The sequence below is a fragment of the Eimeria acervulina genome, genomic scaffold (assembly GCF_000499425.1).
Source record: "Eimeria acervulina Houghton genomic scaffold, Eah_scaff317, whole genome shotgun sequence".
Taxonomy (NCBI): domain Eukaryota; phylum Apicomplexa; class Conoidasida; order Eucoccidiorida; family Eimeriidae; genus Eimeria; species Eimeria acervulina.
The window spans coordinates 16,082-34,070 of NW_013549891.1; the positions used below are offsets into that span (position 1 = coordinate 16,082).

The 17,989-nt window shown below is 54.5% G+C and overlaps 3 protein-coding genes across 3 annotated transcripts; 2 read left to right on the top strand and 1 right to left on the bottom strand.

Annotated features, from left to right (window-relative positions):
* Positions 1 to 372: 372 nt before the first annotated feature.
* On the top strand, positions 373 to 2,373 carry EAH_00032640 (WD domain, G-beta repeat-containing protein, putative; the record flags this gene model as incomplete). Its single annotated transcript, XM_013395982.1, has 1 exon — positions 373 to 2,373. One exon carries the CDS (start codon positions 373 to 375, stop codon positions 2,371 to 2,373), a length of 2,001 nt encoding a protein of 666 aa, XP_013251436.1.
* A 568-nt stretch (positions 2,374 to 2,941) lies between these two features.
* On the bottom strand, positions 2,942 to 7,680 carry EAH_00032650 (hypothetical protein, conserved; the record flags this gene model as incomplete). The annotated part of the gene is made up of 9 exons (XM_013395983.1): positions 2,942 to 3,014; positions 3,412 to 3,866; positions 4,017 to 4,213; positions 4,418 to 4,499; positions 4,725 to 4,953; positions 5,371 to 5,576; positions 6,038 to 6,127; positions 6,349 to 6,593; positions 6,858 to 7,680. The coding sequence occupies 9 exons, from the start codon at positions 7,678 to 7,680 to the stop codon at positions 2,942 to 2,944; spliced, it is 2,400 nt and encodes a 799-aa protein (XP_013251437.1).
* A 780-nt stretch (positions 7,681 to 8,460) lies between these two features.
* Positions 8,461 to 17,650, top strand: EAH_00032660 (rhomboid-like protease 5, putative; the record flags this gene model as incomplete). The annotated part of the gene is made up of 22 exons (XM_013395984.1): positions 8,461 to 8,764; positions 8,988 to 9,104; positions 9,293 to 9,729; positions 10,258 to 10,346; positions 10,548 to 10,645; positions 10,825 to 10,935; positions 11,125 to 11,191; positions 11,344 to 11,455; positions 11,650 to 11,719; positions 11,982 to 12,163; positions 12,450 to 12,553; positions 13,398 to 14,129; positions 14,288 to 14,375; positions 14,611 to 14,899; positions 15,233 to 15,390; positions 15,567 to 15,717; positions 15,872 to 15,930; positions 16,110 to 16,231; positions 16,560 to 16,666; positions 16,786 to 16,892; positions 17,066 to 17,164; positions 17,387 to 17,650. 22 exons carry the CDS (start codon positions 8,461 to 8,463, stop codon positions 17,648 to 17,650), a joined length of 3,867 nt encoding a protein of 1,288 aa, XP_013251438.1.
* Positions 17,651 to 17,989: the final 339 nt, after the last annotated feature.

Below are 17,989 nucleotides of genomic sequence, written 5' to 3' on the forward strand. Positions count from 1 at the left end.
GGCAGCAGCAGCAGCAGCAGCAAGAGCTGCTGCTGCTGCTGCTGCTGCAGTTCCGTGGGGCCCCCTGGGGGCCCCCCCGTGCATGCGCTTGCAGTTTCAGTGTCTTCTTCTGGCTGCTGCATCTAAACCTTTATTTCTAGGGCGCTAAACCCTAAACCCTAAACCCTAGATCCTAAACCTTGGACCCTAAACCCTAAACCCTCAAACCCTTGGGGTGAAGGGCCTGCTGCTTACGAAGGTGGGCCGAGCAAGCCCCAAGCTGCAGCAGCAGCAGCAGCAACAACAACAACAGCAGCAGAAGTGGTATCAGCTGCAAGATCCACAGCAGCCGCAGCAGCAGCAAGCAGCAAAGGAGTAAGAAGGCCAGCGAAGATGAGCGGAAGCAACGGCAAGCCGCCAGCAGCAGCAGCAGCAGCAGCAGCAGCAGAAGCAGCAGCAAAGGGTCTTCCCCCAGCTCCCCCTGGCTGTCGGTGGATGACAGAAGGACCTGACGGGTCTCTTATTGATCTGCAGCAGCAGCAGCAGCAGCAACAGCACCAGCAGCAGGAAGGAGACCTTGAGGACCTCTCCTCTGACGACGAGGCTGCAGCAGCAGAAGCAGCAGCAGCAGCAACAGCAGATGCAGCAGATGGAGATGGTCCTCCCAAAGAGCTGCTGCTGCATCCGCAGCTGCTAGAGAGCCGAAAGCGGTGGCTGCTTGCTGCATGCGAAGCAGCAGGAGACACTGTTTGCTGCCTGGCGTTTAACAGACCTCAGCAGCAGCAGCAGCAGCAACAGCAACAGAAGGAGCAGCAGCAACAGCAGCAGCAACAGCAGCAGCAGGCGCCGCCGTTCCTTGCAGTAGGCGCTTCTGATGATTTGTGTCGTTTGTATGATTTGACTAAGCTCTCGCCCCCAGCAGCAGCAGCAGCAGCAGCAACAGCAGCAGCAGCAGCAGCAACAGCAGCAGCAGCAGCATCATCACCAGACACAGCAGCAGCAGAAGCAACAGCAGATGTGGAGGAGCAGCATTTGAGTGCTGCAGTGACTCTGCGTGATGCAGGAGACTCTGTCTCTTGTGTCTCCTTTTCGTCTGACGGTTTGCTGCTGGCCTGCGGCTCTTTCGACGGCTGCGTTCGGGTGTACAGCACCCAGGCAGCAGCAGCAGCAGCAGCAGCAGCAGACACAGCAGCAGCAGCAGCAGGAAAAGGCGTGCTGCTGCAGGAGCTACGGGGCCCGTGTGAAGGGATTGCTGCTGTGTCTTTTCATCCTCGGGGCTACGCGCTGCTAGCCGCCTCCGAAGACAAAACTGCATGGGTATGGCTGCTGCCTCCTTCTTGGGGGTCTCCAGCAGCAGCAGCAGCAGCAGCAGCAGCAGCAGGAGGAGGGGGAGGCGCTCAGGGCTTGAAGCCTGCGGTTGTGCTGCATGTGTTTGCTGCTGCTAGCCCCCTAACTTGCTGCTGCTTCAGCAGCAGCGGCAGCCGCTGTCTTGTAGGAGGTGCATGCGGAGCTGTCTCTCTTTTTGCTGCGCGAGATGGGCAGATAGTCTCTTCTTTCGTTCACCCCACAGCAGACAGCCAGGCGAGAGCAGCAGCAGCAGCAGGGCCTGTTGCTCCCCGCAGCAGCAGCAGCAGCAGCAGCAGCAACGGGATGGATTTAGATGAAGAGGCTGAGGAACAAGGGGCGGTTTGTTTAGCTGTCGATACACCCCACAGCTGCTGCCTTGTGGGGTACGAAGACGGATATATCTTAGGGATAAATGAAGAGACAGGAAAGGCTTTTGTGTCTGTGAGAGGGCATGCAGCTGCTGTTGAGTGTTTGCTGCCTGTACACCCCAAACACCGCCTCTATGCCTCTTCTTGGGGGCCCCAGGGCCCCTCGGCTACTCTTTTAATCTTTTCTGCAGGTCTTGATGGTAAGATCCGTCTGTGGAATCTGAGCAAGAAGACAGTTAAACTCACGTTCGACTGTACGTACACCCCAGTACCTGTGGGGCCCTCCGCAAGCAGCAGCAGCAGCAGCAGCAGTGGCAGCAGTGGCAGCAATAGCAGCGGCAGTAGCAGCAGTAGCAGCAGCAGCAGCGAGGGAGAAGGAGTTGTGCGGTTGCTGCTGCACCCTGAACAGCCGCTGCTGCTCGCTGGAACTTCGTTTGGGCTCATGCGTGCATTCAACTGCAGCAGCAGCAGCAGCAGCAACAGCAGCAAGGGCAGCAGCGAGTGCCTAGACATCTGGACTGCACACCCCTCACCGGTAATGGACCTCCAGCAAATCAGCAGCAGCAGCAGCAGCAGCAGCAGGGATTGGATTGTTGCTTCTGGAGATTCAGAAGGAGGTGTCTACATCTGGGCCTTAGACCCCAGGGCTCTCCTGCAGGGGCCCCCGAAGGGTCTTTAAACACCAACAAACCCTAAACCCTAAACCCTAAACCCTCACCCAGCCCTAACGAACTCCGTTGGCGGCACAGGGACGCTTCGGGCTCCCCCTCTAAACCCTAAACCCTAAACCCTAACGTAAACCTTAGCACGCGCGACTCAGTCGTCGTCTCTTCAGGGGGTTTAAGTCTCCAGGTAAAACCCTCTTCCTGGCCGTGCTGCAAACCCCAAACCCTAGAAGAGTTTATAAACCCCTAGAGGGTTTAGAGGGGCCTCGAGCTCCTTGAGGGTTTGCAAACCCTGGGACCGTAAACCCTCGCTCCTAGGCCTCCCACCTGTTAACCGTACCTATCAGTCTATCTGCTTAGCTAGCTGACTGGCTAACTAGCAAGGTAGCTAGCTAGCCAGCTAGCTAGCAAGCACGGTACCTAGCTGGCTAGCTAGAAAAGTAGCTAGCTAGCTAGCCAGTTAGCTAGCTACCTTTCTAGCCAGCTAGCCAACAGCCAAGTAGCTAGCTGAGTAGCTAGTTAAGTAGCTAGCTGAGTAGCTAGCTGAGTAGCTAGCTGAGTAGCTAGCTGAGTAGCTGCTGCTTAGAGAGCCAGCGAGCCGAGGGCTTCTGGCTCTAGGTCCGCATGTCCAGCGAGGAACTCCTCCACGCTTTCCCTGAAGGCACAAACCCTAAACCCTAAACCCTAAACCCTAAACCCTAAACCCTCCCCGCGAAAGTATGAAGGCAACGCTGCGGTTAGGGTTTAGGGTTTGGGATCTAGCTAGGGTTTAAGGTTTAGGGTTGTAAGCTACTGGGGGCCTCACAAATAAGCCGGGCTAGTCAAGACAGACTGGGGGCCCCCTGCAGCCATCGCGTTATATAGCAGCAACCTGAATAGCAGCACGAAGCAGCAGCAGCAGCAGCGGTGATTAAGCCAGCAGCAGGAGCGGCTGAAGCACCACGAAGAGCAGCTGCAACAGAAACTTGGCTGGTAGCAGCAGCGCCTGAGACTGGTGGGCAGACGTGCAGTATAGGGTTTAGGGTTTAGGGTTTAGGGTTTAGGGTTTTCACCCGCAGGGCGGTGCCAGCCGAGGGGTTAGCGGCAGCAGCAGCTGCCAGGCGAATTCGAACAGAGCAGCAAACTCTGCTGCCGCTTCGTTTGCTGCTGCTTCACAGCCTGCTGCTGCTGCTGCTGCTGCTGCTGGTGTCCTGCAGCCAAATGCAGCAGCATCGAGGACGGCACACAAATCTGCTGGTCCACCCTCAGCAACAGCAAGCAGCCGCTCAGCCTGTGCTGCTGTTTTTGCCTCTGCTGCTGCTGCTGCTGCGGCTGCTGCTGCTGCGGCTGCTGCTGGAGCTGCTGCCGGTTCTACCGCTGCTGAACCCGCTCCTGCATCACTGGCTGCCGCTGTTGTTGTTGCTGCCGCTGCTGCCGATGTTGTTGCTGCGGCATCTGCAGCACGCAGCAAGTCCTGCTGCAGCTGCTGCAGCAGCAGCCGGACGGTCTCCGGTTCTCTCAGCCCACTCTGAGGACAGCAGCAGCAGCAGCGGCAGCCAAATAATCACCAGCAGCACGCAACGTACTCCCCCCCAGGGCCTTTTCCGAGGACCGTGGCACCTGCAGCAGCAGCAGCAGCAGCAGCAAGAGCAGCAGCAGCAGCAGCTACAGCCATTACATGCTTGAGTGCCGAGTAGAAAAACGCCACGTCTCGAAGAGGCAGCAGCATGGTGCAGCTGTTGCTGTTGCTGCTCTTCTTGCTGTTGCTGCTGTTGCTGCTGCTGCCGCTGTTGCTGTTGTTGCGGCGGAGAGCTGCTGCTTGCTTGAGATACTCTTTGATGCTGCTGAAGAAGCCTTTAGCCAATTCCAGTGGCACTGCAGCAACAGCAGCAGCAGCAACAGCAGCAGCACCAACAGCTGCAGCAGGTGTGGCAGCGACAGCAGCGACGCCCAGCAGCAGCAATAGCAGCACCAGAACCAGCACTAGCAGCAGTAGGAATAACAGCAGCAGCGATACCAGCAGCAGCTATAGCAGCAGCAGCAGCAGCAGCAGCAGTAACAGCAGCAACAGCAGCATACTTTCATAAGACCCAGCAGCAAGGAGTCCCCCGCAAATTTGCAGCAGCAGCCGTGGAGGCAGCAACTCAGGGTGTGCCCAGCCCTACAGCACAGCAGCCAAAACCCTAAACCCTAAACCCTAAACCCTAAACCCTAACACCGTCTGTTCCAACCCACCAGCAGTGGCCGCAGCAGCAGCAGCAACGGAAAGCGCTGCAAAAAGAGGCAGCAGCAGCAGCGGCAGCAGCAGCAGCAGAAGCGGCGCCAAGAACCCGACAGCAGCAGCAGCAGCAGCAACAACAACAACAGCAACAGTGATGGTTTGTACAAGTAGGCAGGGATCTGCTTCCCGCAGTGTCTGCTGTACTAGCCGCTGCATTGCTGCAGGCTGCTGCGTCTGCGTCTGCTGCTGCTGCTGTTGCTGGTGCAGCAGCAAAGGCTCTGCTGCTGCAGCCAGGTGTACTGCCAGCGGCTGCTGCAGCGCAAAGGGCTGATGCAGCAGCACCACGAGCGAAGGAAGCCAAGGAGTTAAAGAATGGGCATCCAACGACAGCAGCCTGCACGAAACCCTAAACCCTAAACCCTAAACCCTAAACCTCCCAGCAGACCCCACATTACTTGGGATTACAGTCGTGCCCCTTCGTTGCAAACAGAAACTCAAAACCCTAAACCCTAAAGCCCTATCCTAAACCCTAAACCCTAAACCCTAAACCCTGACCGGTGCGCAACGGAGTTGATTGTCTCCTGTCCGAACGATCCCCTCAGAGATTGTCTCCTTGCTGCTGCTGCAGCAACAGCGGCTAGCGAACCAGCAGCAGCCACAGGGGCGGCCTGAAAAGATAGCGCAGGCCCACAAACCCCAAACCCTAAACCCTAAACCCTAAACCCCAGGCCCTTGAACCGAAGACCTACGCCAACTCATCTACATCAGGCTGCAGCACAAGGCTCCCTGGAAGCGGCAGCTGCAGCAGCACCTGCCGCTATACGCAGGAGCCGCCTCCGCTGCTGCTGCTGCTGCTGCTGCTGCTGTTGCTGCTGCTGCTGTTGCTGCTGCAGTACCTGGTGTATGTGCAGCGCGAGCGAAGCAGCAAGTTTGCGGCCTTGGAAGAAAACACCCGAAGGCGTTGGCAGCCAGCGGGTTCGAACAACGCGCCGCTGAGACGACTCCCAGGCCTCCATGCTGCAAACCCCAAACCCTAAACCCTAAACCCTAAACCCTAAACCCTAAACCCTAAACCCTCGATGCTACTGAAAAGGAGGCGACGCAGAAACAAGAAAGGTGCTGCCTGCCATCCTGAGGGTTTAGGAGTTCAGTCTGGAGTTAAGGAGGTCTTAACTTAGGGCCTACTATGGCCACTAGCCTAGGGTTTAGGGTTTAGGGTTTACTCAACGGGGTCCATCGACTGCCAGTTGCGAGGCCTCGGCGGCGGTGGTTTGGGGGGAAGAAGCCCAGCTGCCTGCCCAGTGTGCAGCTCTTCCTGCACAAAACAAGGGTTTAGGGTTTAGGGTTTAGGGTTTAGGGTTTAGGGGGTGGGTGTTGCTGTCACGAGCGGCACCCTCGCCTCCATTCAAGGGCTTTGATGTTCTATTAGGCTTTGCCATCTAGGGTTTAGGGTTTAGGGTTTAGGGTTTAGGGTTTACCGCCGTCAGAATCGCAGCTTTTGCAGAGAGAGGAGCGGATTCAATCAGAGACAAAAAACCCTCACCTCCAGCAGGCCAAAGGTACACGCACTGCAGCAGCAGCAGCAGCAGCAGCAGCAAACGAAGCAGCAGCAGCAGAAGAAGCAGCAGCAGCAAAAGAAGCAGCAGCAGTAGTCACTAAACCCTAAACCCTAAACCTCAAGCACGCATTAAGGGGTGTAGGGTTTACGGTCACAAGAACCCCTTTCGGAGTTGAACGGCCGATATTAACCTCTACTGCTTCTGCCTAGGGTTTAGGGTTTAGGGTTTACCGGGTGTCTTCGAGGCCCGCTGCGAGCATCAGTCGCAAGGGCTGCTGCCTCCAGCCTCTCTCGGACCTGCAGAAGCAACGCGCGCAAAGGGCTGCTGCTGCTGCTGCTGCTGCTGCTGCTGTTGCTGCTGCTGCTGTTGCTGCTGCTGCTGTTGCTGCAGTTGTTGCTGCTGCTGCTGAAGGCCCGGACTGAGTTCATCGCCATCCAAACGAGAAACGCCTCCTGTGCAGCGCAGTCAATGACACCTAAACCCTAAACCCTAAACCCTAAACCCTAAACTTTAAGGCCTCCCACAATCAGATAAACCCTAAACCCTAAGCCCCAAAGACTTTTAAGCCCTTCTTTGCCTGAAGCCGTAAACCCTAAACCCTAAACCCTAAACCCTGTGACCCCCATATGCCCTAAATCCTAGACCATTAGAGGTTCATAAACAGTTTGGATCTAGGGTTTAGGGTTTAGGGTTTTGCTTGCCTCCTCATCAACTGCCAAGCGGTTTAGCTGCTCCGCACAACGCCTCCAGTCAGCCCACTGCTGCAGCAACTGCTGCTGCAACTGCTGCTGTTGCTGCTGCTGCTGCTGGTCTTGTTGCTGTTGATGCAAGAGCGGAAAGAGATCCCCTCTCAAGGCCTCAATGTTGGCTGTCAGCCGCAGCAGCAGCGCGACAACTTCGCGTGGCTGCAGCAGCGGTAGTTGCTGCAGCAGCGCCTGCTGCTGCTGCTGCTGCTGCAGCTGTAGCTGCAACCGAAGTAGCTCCAGCCGCCTCTTTAAAAGGTTTGCTGCTTCAGGATCACTGCTGGATGCCTCCGACTGCCACCTCTGCAGCAGCAAGTGCTGCTGCTGCTGCAGCTGCTGCAGCAGCTGCAGCACCGACACCGGCGGGAAGTCCTGTACAAACTTAACCCGAGAAAAAAAATGAGGAGGCAATTCGGGTGTATCCTCAGCTGCTGCTGCAGCTTGTGCTGCTGCTGCAGCTGCAGCCTCTTCAGAAGGCGGAGAGTCTGCTGCTGCTGTATGGACGAGGCGCCTGCTGCTGTCTGCCGCAGCAGCAGCAGCAGCAGCAGCAGCAGCGTGTCTTGCCTCTGCTCCTGCTGAAGCAAAGAAAGGTGCATGGGATAAAGAGCAGCAGCAAGGCCTTCGGTTGCGTGGTATCGCTGCTGATGCTGCTGCTGCAGCTGCCACTCTTGCTGCAGCACCAGCGGGCCTTGCTGCTGCTGCTGCTGTTGCTGCTGCTGCAAGGGCGCCGCCTCGCCTGCAGAAGGCAGCGGCAGCAACAGATGAAGTAGCAGCTGCTGCAGCTGCAGCAGATGTTGCTGCATGTGCCGGCAGCCTCATTTTTGCTGCAGAAGGTTGCTTAGGGTTTCAAGCCTCACTCCCATACCCTAAACCCTAAACCCTAAAGGCTAAACCCTAAACCCTAGGCGCTAAACCCTAATGCGCCACTAGGCGTCGAGGGTTTAAACTTCCCCAGCTTCCAAAGCCCCGAAGTATGTCTTAAATTAAAGATAAATGCAAGTAAACCCTAAACCCTAAACCCTAAACCCTAGCTCGCTGCATGCGATCCCGCTGGTCCCGTCGGCTGCAGCCCCCCAAAGAAGACCAAACCCTAAACTCGGGTCTCTAAACCACAAACACAGACTACGAAACCCTAAACCCTGAACCCTAAACCCTAAACCCTAGTCCCTAAGCTGTACAAACTCGAGACCCCAAACCCTAAACCCTGAAGCCTTCTTACGTGCTCGCTGTGAACAAACCCTGGTGAGTTGGTAGGGTTTAGGGTTTAGGGTTTAGGGTTTATGGAAAGCTGGTTGCTGAAATGCAGTAGTAGGGCCCTTCTGTGCAGCTCAAACCCTAAACCCTAAACCCTAAACCCTCACCAAGCTAACGGGATCGTCTCGATGAAGTGTCTGCAGAGAGTTGCTGCGGCGACCCTCGTTGCAGGTTCGCTAAACCCTAAACCCTAAGCCCAAACCCTAAACCCTAGGCCCAAACGATAAACCCTAGGCCTTCAACTGTCGAGCGGGCGAAGCTAACAGCAGTTGCAGCAGCAGCAGCTGCAGCAGCTGCAGCAGCAGCAGCAGTAGCAGCAACACCTTAACGCAGCAGGTGTGAGTTATGTGTGCTGCAGCTCCGGCGACCTTTCTTCTGCTTACCAACAAGCAGGCGCAGCAGCAGCAAAAGCAGCAGCAGCAGCAGCAGCAAAAGCAACAGCAGAAGTTCAGCTGCTGGAGGCTCCACCGATTGCCCTCTGTCGCTCTTTGCGCTGAGCAGCAGCAGCAGCAACAGCAGCAGCAACAGCAGCAGCAGCAGCAAGATCAGCAGCAAAGAGAGAATGTCTATATTTGGGGCAGTCGCTTGTCTTTCCCTGGGGGGGCCGCTTCTGACCTCCAAACCCCTACCGAGGCAGAAGCGCTAAACGGTGAGGGTTTAGGGTTTAGGGTTTAGGGTTTAGGGTTTAGGGTTTAGGGTTTTAATCTGAGGCTCTACGGCCTAACCTATAGCTTCTCATGCCCCTTTTGGGTGTCCAGCGTTTGTAATTTAGGGTTTAGGGTTTAGGGTTACGCGCTGAGAATTTGGGGCTTAAACTTTAATAGTTAGGGTTTAGGGTTTAGGGTTTAGGGTTTAGGGTTTGCGTTTCTCAGCCCTTGCAACCAGTTGGCATGCCATTTCATTCGGGCCTCATTTTGGGGCTGCAATACCTGGAGATGGTCGCAGCTGCGTGGTGTGGGGTTCGCTGCAGCAGGAAGACAGCGAACCAGGTTTGCTGCTGCTGCTGTTGCTGCTGCTGCTGCTGCTGCTGCTGCCAGGGGTGTTGCTGTTGCTGCTGCTGCGACTTGATGGCTGGGGGTGGGTTTGGGTTGGCGCTGCTGCTTCTGCATGCATATTATCATGCTCGTTAGTGTTTCCTTTGCTGCTGCTGCTGCTGTTGCTGTTGCTGCTGCTGCAGTATTTGTCTCACCTTTCGTGCTGCAGCTCCCTCAAGGCGCAGCAGCAGCAGCAGACGTGCAGTGTTCGGCGACAGAAATATTTGTGTTGGACAGAGAGGGCCGTATCTTCGTCATAGACGACGTGCTGCCCCTGCTGCAGCAGCAGCAACAAGAACACCACCAGCAGCAACAGCAACAGCAGCAGCAGCAGCAGCAGCAGCAGCAACCGTTTAGGCAGCTAAAGGGACTGCCTGTTAAGGGTTTCTTGTGGGGGGATTTCATCGTTAAGATGGCCATTGGAGCCAATCACGCTGCTTTCATCTCACAAAAAGGCAGACTTTGTAACCCTGCTGCTCCTGCTGCTGCTGCTGCTGCTGCTGCTGTTGCTGCTGCTGGTGTTGCTGCTGTTGCTGCGTGTGTTGGTGCTGCTGTTGCTATTCTATCGCTGCTCCTATCGGTGCTACTACTGCCGCAAGCGTTTTCGTTGCTGCTGTGGCTGCTGCTACTGCTGATGCTGCTGCTACTGCTGCTGCTACAGCTGCTACTGCTGCTGCTGCTGCCGCTGCTGCTGCTACATGGCCAGCTACGGCTACTGAGGTGGGAACTGCGCTGCAGTGTCATTGGCTGCTGCTTCGTGCATGCTGCTAATGTTGTTCTTGTTGCGGTTACTGCTGCTGCTGCTGCTGCTGCAGTTTGCTGTGGTGACAACCTCTACGGCCAGTGCGGGTTGAAGCCGGCGGGCCCCAGGACACACCACGTAGCGATGCACGAGGCAAGCCCTAAACCCTAAACCCTAAACCCTCGCAAGACCTTCACCAACCTCAACGCAGATTACCCTGAGACACCGCCTTCTAGGCCCTCTGCCGCAGGCCCGAAAGCCTAAACCCTAAACCCTAAACCGCCCAAACACCCACTCGCTAGCCCTAGCTAGCGCCCATATCAAGGACCTAGGGTTTAGGGTTTAGGGTTTAGGGTTTGCGTGCAGGTGGTATTGCCTGAAAAAGCGAAGGCAGCGGGCGCTGCATGCGGCGATCGACATACTCTTGTGCTGGCTGCAGATGGCAGCACTTTTGCGTCAGACCCTAAACCCTAAACCCTAAACCCTAATTCCTCGCCCTGTCAAACCCTAGACCCTAGCTGCCAAACCCTAAGGCCTACATCCCTATGACCTTTTGCTTTGCCCTTTCTGGCAGCGGATCTGCTGCTGGAGTCGGCGTTTGGGTGTAGAGCCTGGGGTTTAGGGTTTAGGGTTTAGGGTTTAGGGTTTGGGTTTAGGTTTGGTGACGACTCAAAGATCCAGCTGGCGATTGGAGACACTCGGGGTCCAGGAGGCGCAGATGTGGGGACTACCTATAAAGACAGGATCGACATGGGTGAGGGGTTTAGGGTTTAGGGTTTAGGGTTTAGGGGTCGGTCTGCTGACGTGGAGTGAAGTAATCCGTGAAGGCAGTTGTCGGTTTCTCCCCTCTCTGGTACCTACCATAACTAGAATTTAGGGTTTAGGGTTTAGGATCTAGGGTTTAGGGTTTAGGGTTTAGGGTTTTGCTTGCAGCGGGAGTTAAGGCTCCGATCCGGCGGGCTGTCTCCTATGGCACGATGGAGAGACACATTCAGTACAAGCCCATACCTTCTCTCAAGCCCAATGCGGCTGTCTGCCCTGAAGGTAAACCCTAAACCCTAAACCCTAAACCCTAATCGAAACCCTATACCCTCACTCCAAACCCTGATATCATGGCTTGCTGCCCAAACCCTCAACCTGCGAAATGACTGGCCTTAGAACTGCTGCCACTCAAGATCTCAACGAACCCAGTGGTTTAGGGTTTAGGGTTTAGGGTTTAGGGTTTACGTGCAGCTGCGCGAGGGTTGGCAACGGCAGTGGCTGCGAGCGACTTTTCTTCCATTATTTTATATCAGGAAGGGTAAGAGGCCAAAACCCTAAACCCTAAACCCTAACCTCTTTTTGCTGCTACCGCTGTCGCTACTGCACGACCCGCCGTGCAGCATATCTGCCGATGCCTCCTTGCTGCTGCTGCTGCTGTTGCTGCTGCTGCTGCTGCTGCTGCGTTCGCAGTGATGCAGCAGCGGGGGGAGGTAGAAATGCCCTGTTGTGCTGCGGCGAGACAACACGCGGCCAGTGCGGCAGGACGCTGCAGCAGCAGCAGCAGACGCTGCTTCCGGTGCAGGTGAGCAGCAGCAGCAGCAGCAGCAGCAACAGCAACAGCAGCAGCAACGCTAGAAGCAGTAGCACCTCCCAAAACACCTTTAATCCTGGTTTCTGTTCGTATGCACGGCTTCTGGATTCCGTCTTACTTATATCCCTAAACCCTAAACCCTAAACCACAGCTGCGTGTGTGCTGCTGCGCTGCTGCATTTTCAGCTGCCGCGCTCACTGTCTCCTCCCTTCTCTGCTGCTTTTGTCTCCGATGTCTCTTGCGGCTCTTCACATTGTGTGGCTGTTCTAAACCACCAAACTTTAATTGCTTGGGGTTTAAACGCCCAGGGACAAGTCGGCGCGGGGCCCCGAGGCATGCAAACCCTAAACCCTAAACCCTCAGCGTAAACCCTAAACAATTGATGCTAAACACTAAACCCTAAAGCCTTTCGTTGTTATCTAAACAGCTGAAGCTAAACCCTGGATATTTAATATCGCGAGGACTTCCACTGTGGGGTTCAGGGTTTAGGGTTTAGGGTTTAGGGTTTGCGCCGCAGGCATTGTTTCGCCAGCCCGTTGCGTGCGGCTGCCTTGGGGGGTTGGTGGAGGACCGCAAGACACAAAAAAGGAGACAGTAAAAACAGCAAAGGAGACAGAAGGAGACAGAAATGCAGAGAGAAACCGGCAGCCAATGGTCGTATCAAGGCTCAGCTGCGGGTTCTCGAACTCTGCCATCATCGTAAACCCTAAACCCTAAACCCTTTTTTCTTGATTTTTGCACTGCCAGCACTTCTATGTAGGGCTTAGGGTTTGGGGAGGGGCACCTAGGGTTTAGTAGGTGGGCATAGAGACACAGATGAGGGTTTAGGGCGCTCTCACGCTGCACACATCACCTTCCTGCTGTTGCTGTCGGCTGCTGCTGTTGCCGCTGTTGTCTCTGTTGCTGCTGCTGCTACGCAACCGTAGTTGCAGCGCTGTGATAGATACAACACCCGCTAGTAGGGTTTAGGGTTTAGGGTTTAGAGACTAGGGTTTCTCTCCGGCGGCACTACGGCCTGCCTTACCAGCTACCAGCACCATTAGCAGCAGTAGAAGCAGCAGAGCAGGACCAACCGCAGCATTTTCAGCAGTAGCAGCAGCAACAACAACAACAACAGCAGCAGCACCTGAGGCCCTAGGCTCCTTCCTGCATGAAAGCTAACGTAGGCGCGAGGACGAGACACGGGTGGTTTAGGGTTTAGGGTTTATAAGGGTTTACGCTCTAGTAGCAAGCCGCGGAGGCCCTACACACCCTAATAATTAACCTAAACGAACAAAGCCACCCTTTAGACTGAACCACCAAACAAACCCGCGTGAAAACCTGGGAGTTAGGGTTTAGGGTTTAGGGTTTAGGGTTTAGGGTTTAGGGTTGAGCTAAGCCACTATTTTGAATTACGACAAATACTATAACAAAATAAACCCCCATAAGTCTGTAGAAATTAGCATTAGGTGCAGTAGCAGAGCTGCTTCGGAGATCGAGCAGCAGCCGCTGCTGCAGCAGCTGCAGCAGCCGCTGCGGCTGCAACAGCAGCAACAGCAGCACCGAGAAGCGCCGTTTGTCTCCATCTGCAAAAAGGAATAGCAGAGATACAAGAGTTTAAAAACCCTCTGTTTAAGCTTCCTACAAATGCTTAACTTCCTGATATGTCTGTAGCTCCTCTCTGCCTTGCTGCATTAGTTTGTTAGAGCTTGTAATTGAGGGTTTCTTCTTTGTTTTTTTCTTTCTTGTTTAATTTCATTTGATTTTAATGACTCCTTCTTTCCCCACTTCCTTGAGAAGATTTGATGCGCGCCTCTCAAACCCTAAACCCTAAACCCCAGCTGAACGCGTTAGCTTGCTCCCTCCTTGGGGCTGAAGCGACGCAAGTTTTTTCTTCGTCTGTCTTCTCCCCCCTTTTGTAGGCTCTTGATTGCTGCCTTTTCTGAACTATTAGCAGCAGCAGCAACAGCAGCAGCAGCAGCGGCGACTGCCATATTCCCCGCAGCAGCAGCAGCAGTAGTAGTACTAGTAGCAGCAGCAGAAGCAGCAGGAACAGCAGCAGCAACACGATCAGCAGCAGCAACTGCAGCAGGATGGAGGCTCCTCCTGGGCGAGGAAGCCGTCGGCTGCCACCCCTCAAATCTGCGAGCTCAATGGGTGGAACTGTATTTGCTGTGGAGGAGCAAAACAACAGACACCGGGCGTTAGGTAGTGGGGCCCATTCAGAGGGATATGAAGAAGAATTTGTGTCCGTTGCTACCTCCCCCCAGCCCCAAGCGCATGCAACAGGGGAACTCTCCTCAGGGGGCCTGCATGCAGTGACCATTGGACCACTCGCTGGTCCCACACAGGGTGCGGCACCGCGGGGTTGGGAGCGCATGCAGCAGACAACTGCAGCGCAACACCCCACAAGGGCGCAGCAGGTGCAGCCGGTGCTGCTATCTCCTGCAGGGGTGTCTCCTCCTTACTCCGTGCTGCCGGGAGGAGACAGTACAGCGCATGCAGCAGCAGGGCAGCAGCAGCAGCAGCAGCCGTTGGTGCTGACGGCCGGAGGACCATCCACGCGCTTTAGTTCCTTCAAGAGCTCAGCAGCAAGAAGAATAGATGCACATCTTAAACATGGTGTGGGGTCCTTTGTGCTGCTCTGGGCGTCCACCGCCGTCCTCCTCTTTCTTTTCCTACAAGAGTCAGCCACAGACCAGCTAGCGGCTGCGGGGTTTAGGGTCAAGGGTCAAGGGTTTAGGGTTTAGGGTCAATGGTTTAGGGTTTAGGGTTTAATTAATCTTTATGGTCAGGAGTGTAGGGCTTAGGGCTTAGGGTTTAGGGTTTAGGGCTTGTGCACAGGCTGGTGTTCAACTTCACATCGTTCAATGGCCGTTGCATCGGTCCCGTCTTATACCCCCCGTGGACGGAGCCTGCAGCTACTCGCGTGGTGCTTATAAACCCTAAACCCTAAACCCTAAACCCTAAACCCTAAGCTCTAATTCATAGGCTCGGTGAACCAAGCCACAGAGAGCGGAAACCCTACAGTTCTAAAGTAAATGGGACGGCTTGTAGATACTCATATGTCGGGTTGAGGGTTTGGGGCTTAGGGCTTAGGGTGTAGAGGGTATAGGGTTAAGGATTTTGAAGGGTTAAGGGTTTAGGGTTTAGGGTGTTTGCTGCAGCCGAGGTTGGTGGCCTTTGGTTACGGCGCATGCGAAACGAACTTGGGGCTGCGCAGCCCAGGCCCAGAAGCAGCAGTGGCAGAGGAAGGAGGAGCAGCAGCACCAGAAGCGGCAGCAGCAGCAGCAGCAGCAGGGGAAGCAGCAACAGATCAAAGTGTGCTGGAGCAGCAGCTCTTCCCTGCCAAGAGATGCGCCTGGGGGTCTTGTGCAGGAGACAGAGGGTGGCCGGCAAACCTCGTCAAGAACGGACCGAGAGCTGCAAACCCTGCATCTTCAGATTCTCCCAACTGTAAACCCTAAACCCTAATCCTTGTGTTTGTCAGTGAAACCACATAAACTAACAACTGCGGAGCCTCCAGGCCGTAGACGCTACTGAGCCGTTTCGGTTTCCTCTCGCGGCCATAGGGTTTAAGGTTTATTGTTTAGGGTTTAGGGTTTAGGGTTTAGGGTCTGTAATATTGGATGGATACAGCATGCAGTTTAGTGGTTTGGGTGCGAAGAGGCTTTGATTTTTGTTCTTTGCCTTAGGGTTTAGGGTTTAGGGTTTTGCGGCTTCTGAGGGGAATGAGGGAGGGTTCAGGGTTCAGGGTTTAGGGCTGTGGGGTTTTGGGTGTACGTACAGCTCGCATTCTGTCGACTCTTGGAGCCTTAGATACAAACCTCATTCGCAACTACGGCGAAGTGTACAGAGTCTTTTGGGCTTCTTTCTTGCACGGAGGTTGGGTGCATTTGGCCATTAACATTTTATGCCAGGCAGCGGTGCTCTTCATCCTCGAACCCGTGAGCCAGCCCTAAGCTCTAAGCCCTCGACTTGGTTTGCTCCCTCCGATGGGTGCAAGTTTGCGGTGAGAAAGTTCGTTGAGTGGCACTGTCTGTTCATTCTTGGGTGGCTTGTTTAAGGGTTTAGGGTTTAGGGTTTAGGGGTTCGGGCTGACGATTTAGGGTTTGCGACGCAGGTTTGGGGTTTCTGGCGGTGTCTGTTCACGTGGTTGATCAGCGCTATGTCTGGAAATCTCCTTAGTGCTGTCTTTGATCCTTGTACGACCACTGTGGGGTCGTCGGGCGCTCTATACGGCCTTTTGGGGGGCCTAGTGCCCTTTACAGTCGGTGAGGGTTTAGGGTTTAGGGTTTAGAAAGGAGGCCGGCGGCGCCTGTTGATCCATTTGCACGAATGGTAGCGAGGCTAGGGTTTTCAGCGGACGGTTCTCGGGTTTTGGTTTAAGGTTTAGGGTTTAGGGTTTGGCCGCTGTTTTTTCCGCAGAGAACTGGGACTTTTTGCACTATCCTTGGTGTGTGCTTGCGATCATAATTGTTGTTATTGTGAGTTGCAAACCCTAAACCCTAGACGCCAAACTGTAAACCCTATCAGAACTGAAGCATATTCCCCCTTGCAATTGTTCGAGTCGCTTTACCTCCCCAACTCGCTTGGCCGTTTTGAATATAGGGCGGGGAAGTTTGGGGTTTAGGGTTTAGGGTTTAGGGTTTGGGGTTCTCTGCAGGCGACAGCCCAACTTAATAGCATGGGCGGCTTCTCCACAGTTGATAACTTCGCTCATTTGGGCGGATGTCTTGGTGGTTTGCTCTTTGGGTTTGCCACAATATACACCTTGAGACCCATCAGGTGAGGGCCTAGGGTTTAGGGTTTAGGTATTTTTTGCATAGGTTTCGCGTTTAGAATCAAGGGTGTATGCACAGCGTAGCAACGTGTTGGTTTGTTTTGGAGGGCCCCCGACCCTCTGTTCCACCTGGGCTTAGGGGTGTAAGGATTAGGGTTTAGAGTGTAGAGTTTAGGGTTCGAGGGTTTGGGCTATGAATGCAGGGTTTAGGGTTCAAGAATTAGGGTTTAGATTGTAGGGTGCAGGTTTTAAGGATTAGGGTTTACAGTGTCGGGTTTAGCTTTTTCGATTTAGGGTTTAGAGTGTAGGGTTTGACTTGCCTGTTGATTTCAGGAGGCTTTCTTTGTCTATTTTGTGGGCGCGAGTGCGGCTGCGTTGTTGCCGCTGTTGCCTCTCTGCTTCAAAACGGAGTCTCCTTGCTAGCCGCATCAGGAGACAGGGTAAGTGATGCAGTTTTGAGGCCCAAACCCCCAGTATTTGTTTAAATACGTACGTCTTGGTGGGGGTCAGGGCTAAGTGTTTAGGTTTTAGGGTTTAGGGTTGAGGGTTTGTGCTGCAGAGGCAAAGACACAGGCGGAGTTGAGGGAGCTGCGCGCAGATGGGCCGTCGTTCTTGTGGGGCGGTGTGCTTGAGTGGTTTGTGCGACTCGCGGCTCTTGCTTGCCTTGTCAGTATACCCTGAAGCACGCCTGAAACCCTAAACCCTAGAAGACGCTTTTGTTTGTTTGTTTAGTTTTTGTCCTGCCGTGCACCTTCCAAGGTTGTCACATTTGGGACCACGGAGGGTCTAGAGACTAGGGTTTAGGTTTTAGGGTATAGGGTTCATGTGGTGTTTGTGAGGATTCTGGTGGATCTGTTGCTGCTGGTGGATATAAGGATGGTAGTTTGGGCTCTACTGCTGCTGTTGCTGCTGCTGTCGTTGTCGCTGCAGCTGGTAGGGTGCGGGCGTCAAGCTGTATTTTTTGTAGTAGTGTTAGTGTGCCTATACACCGGGTGTACAAGTGTAATATACCTTTATATATTTATATATGTTTATATATATACTATATTCATATATATATATATATGATGCATACAAAAGTGTACATACACAAAATTGCATGTATAAATAGCTGCTAAGACGTGCAGTAGAAGAGTATGATGTGTGTGGTGTATTTGCAGACGGCTTCTTTGGTGTTTTTGTGGCTGTACTTGGTGGACCCTGCGTACTACGAGCAGCTGAAGGCGACGGGGCGTATTTCTTTTTCTGGTTCTGTTGGCTGTCACTGCTGTCGGGTGCCCTCCGCTGTGGATATGGAGGCAAGCGAGGCCCTAAAACGCCTGTCTTCCCACCACAGCATCAAGCTGAACGCGGGCCACTTCTGGTGCTTTGAGAATGAACTCAATGCTGAATACTTTTGCGGAGAGCTCTTCCGAAGGCCCTAAGCAGTGCCCCCAAACATACTGCAGCTCAGTTCTTCCCCCTCCCCCCTCCTCCACCCAAGGGCCTCTCGCAGGCAGAAAACAAGAGGCCTGCAGGGTGTACCCCCGTGAAGGCCTTTCAAGGGGCCCCTCGAACTCTTAGGCATCCTGAAGCTCCTGGGGATCCACCGCGTGATTTGTGCAGGTGAATACCAGCCCAGAAGAGCTGCAGGAGGAGGGGTGCGTCGGGCGAATGACGCCCGCTAGGGTCCTCCGTCTACGGGGCCCGATGGAAGGATAGCTGCTGCAGAATATGGTGTATCTTATTCTTGCAGTGCGGTCGCCCCTTCCGTGTTTTTCTTT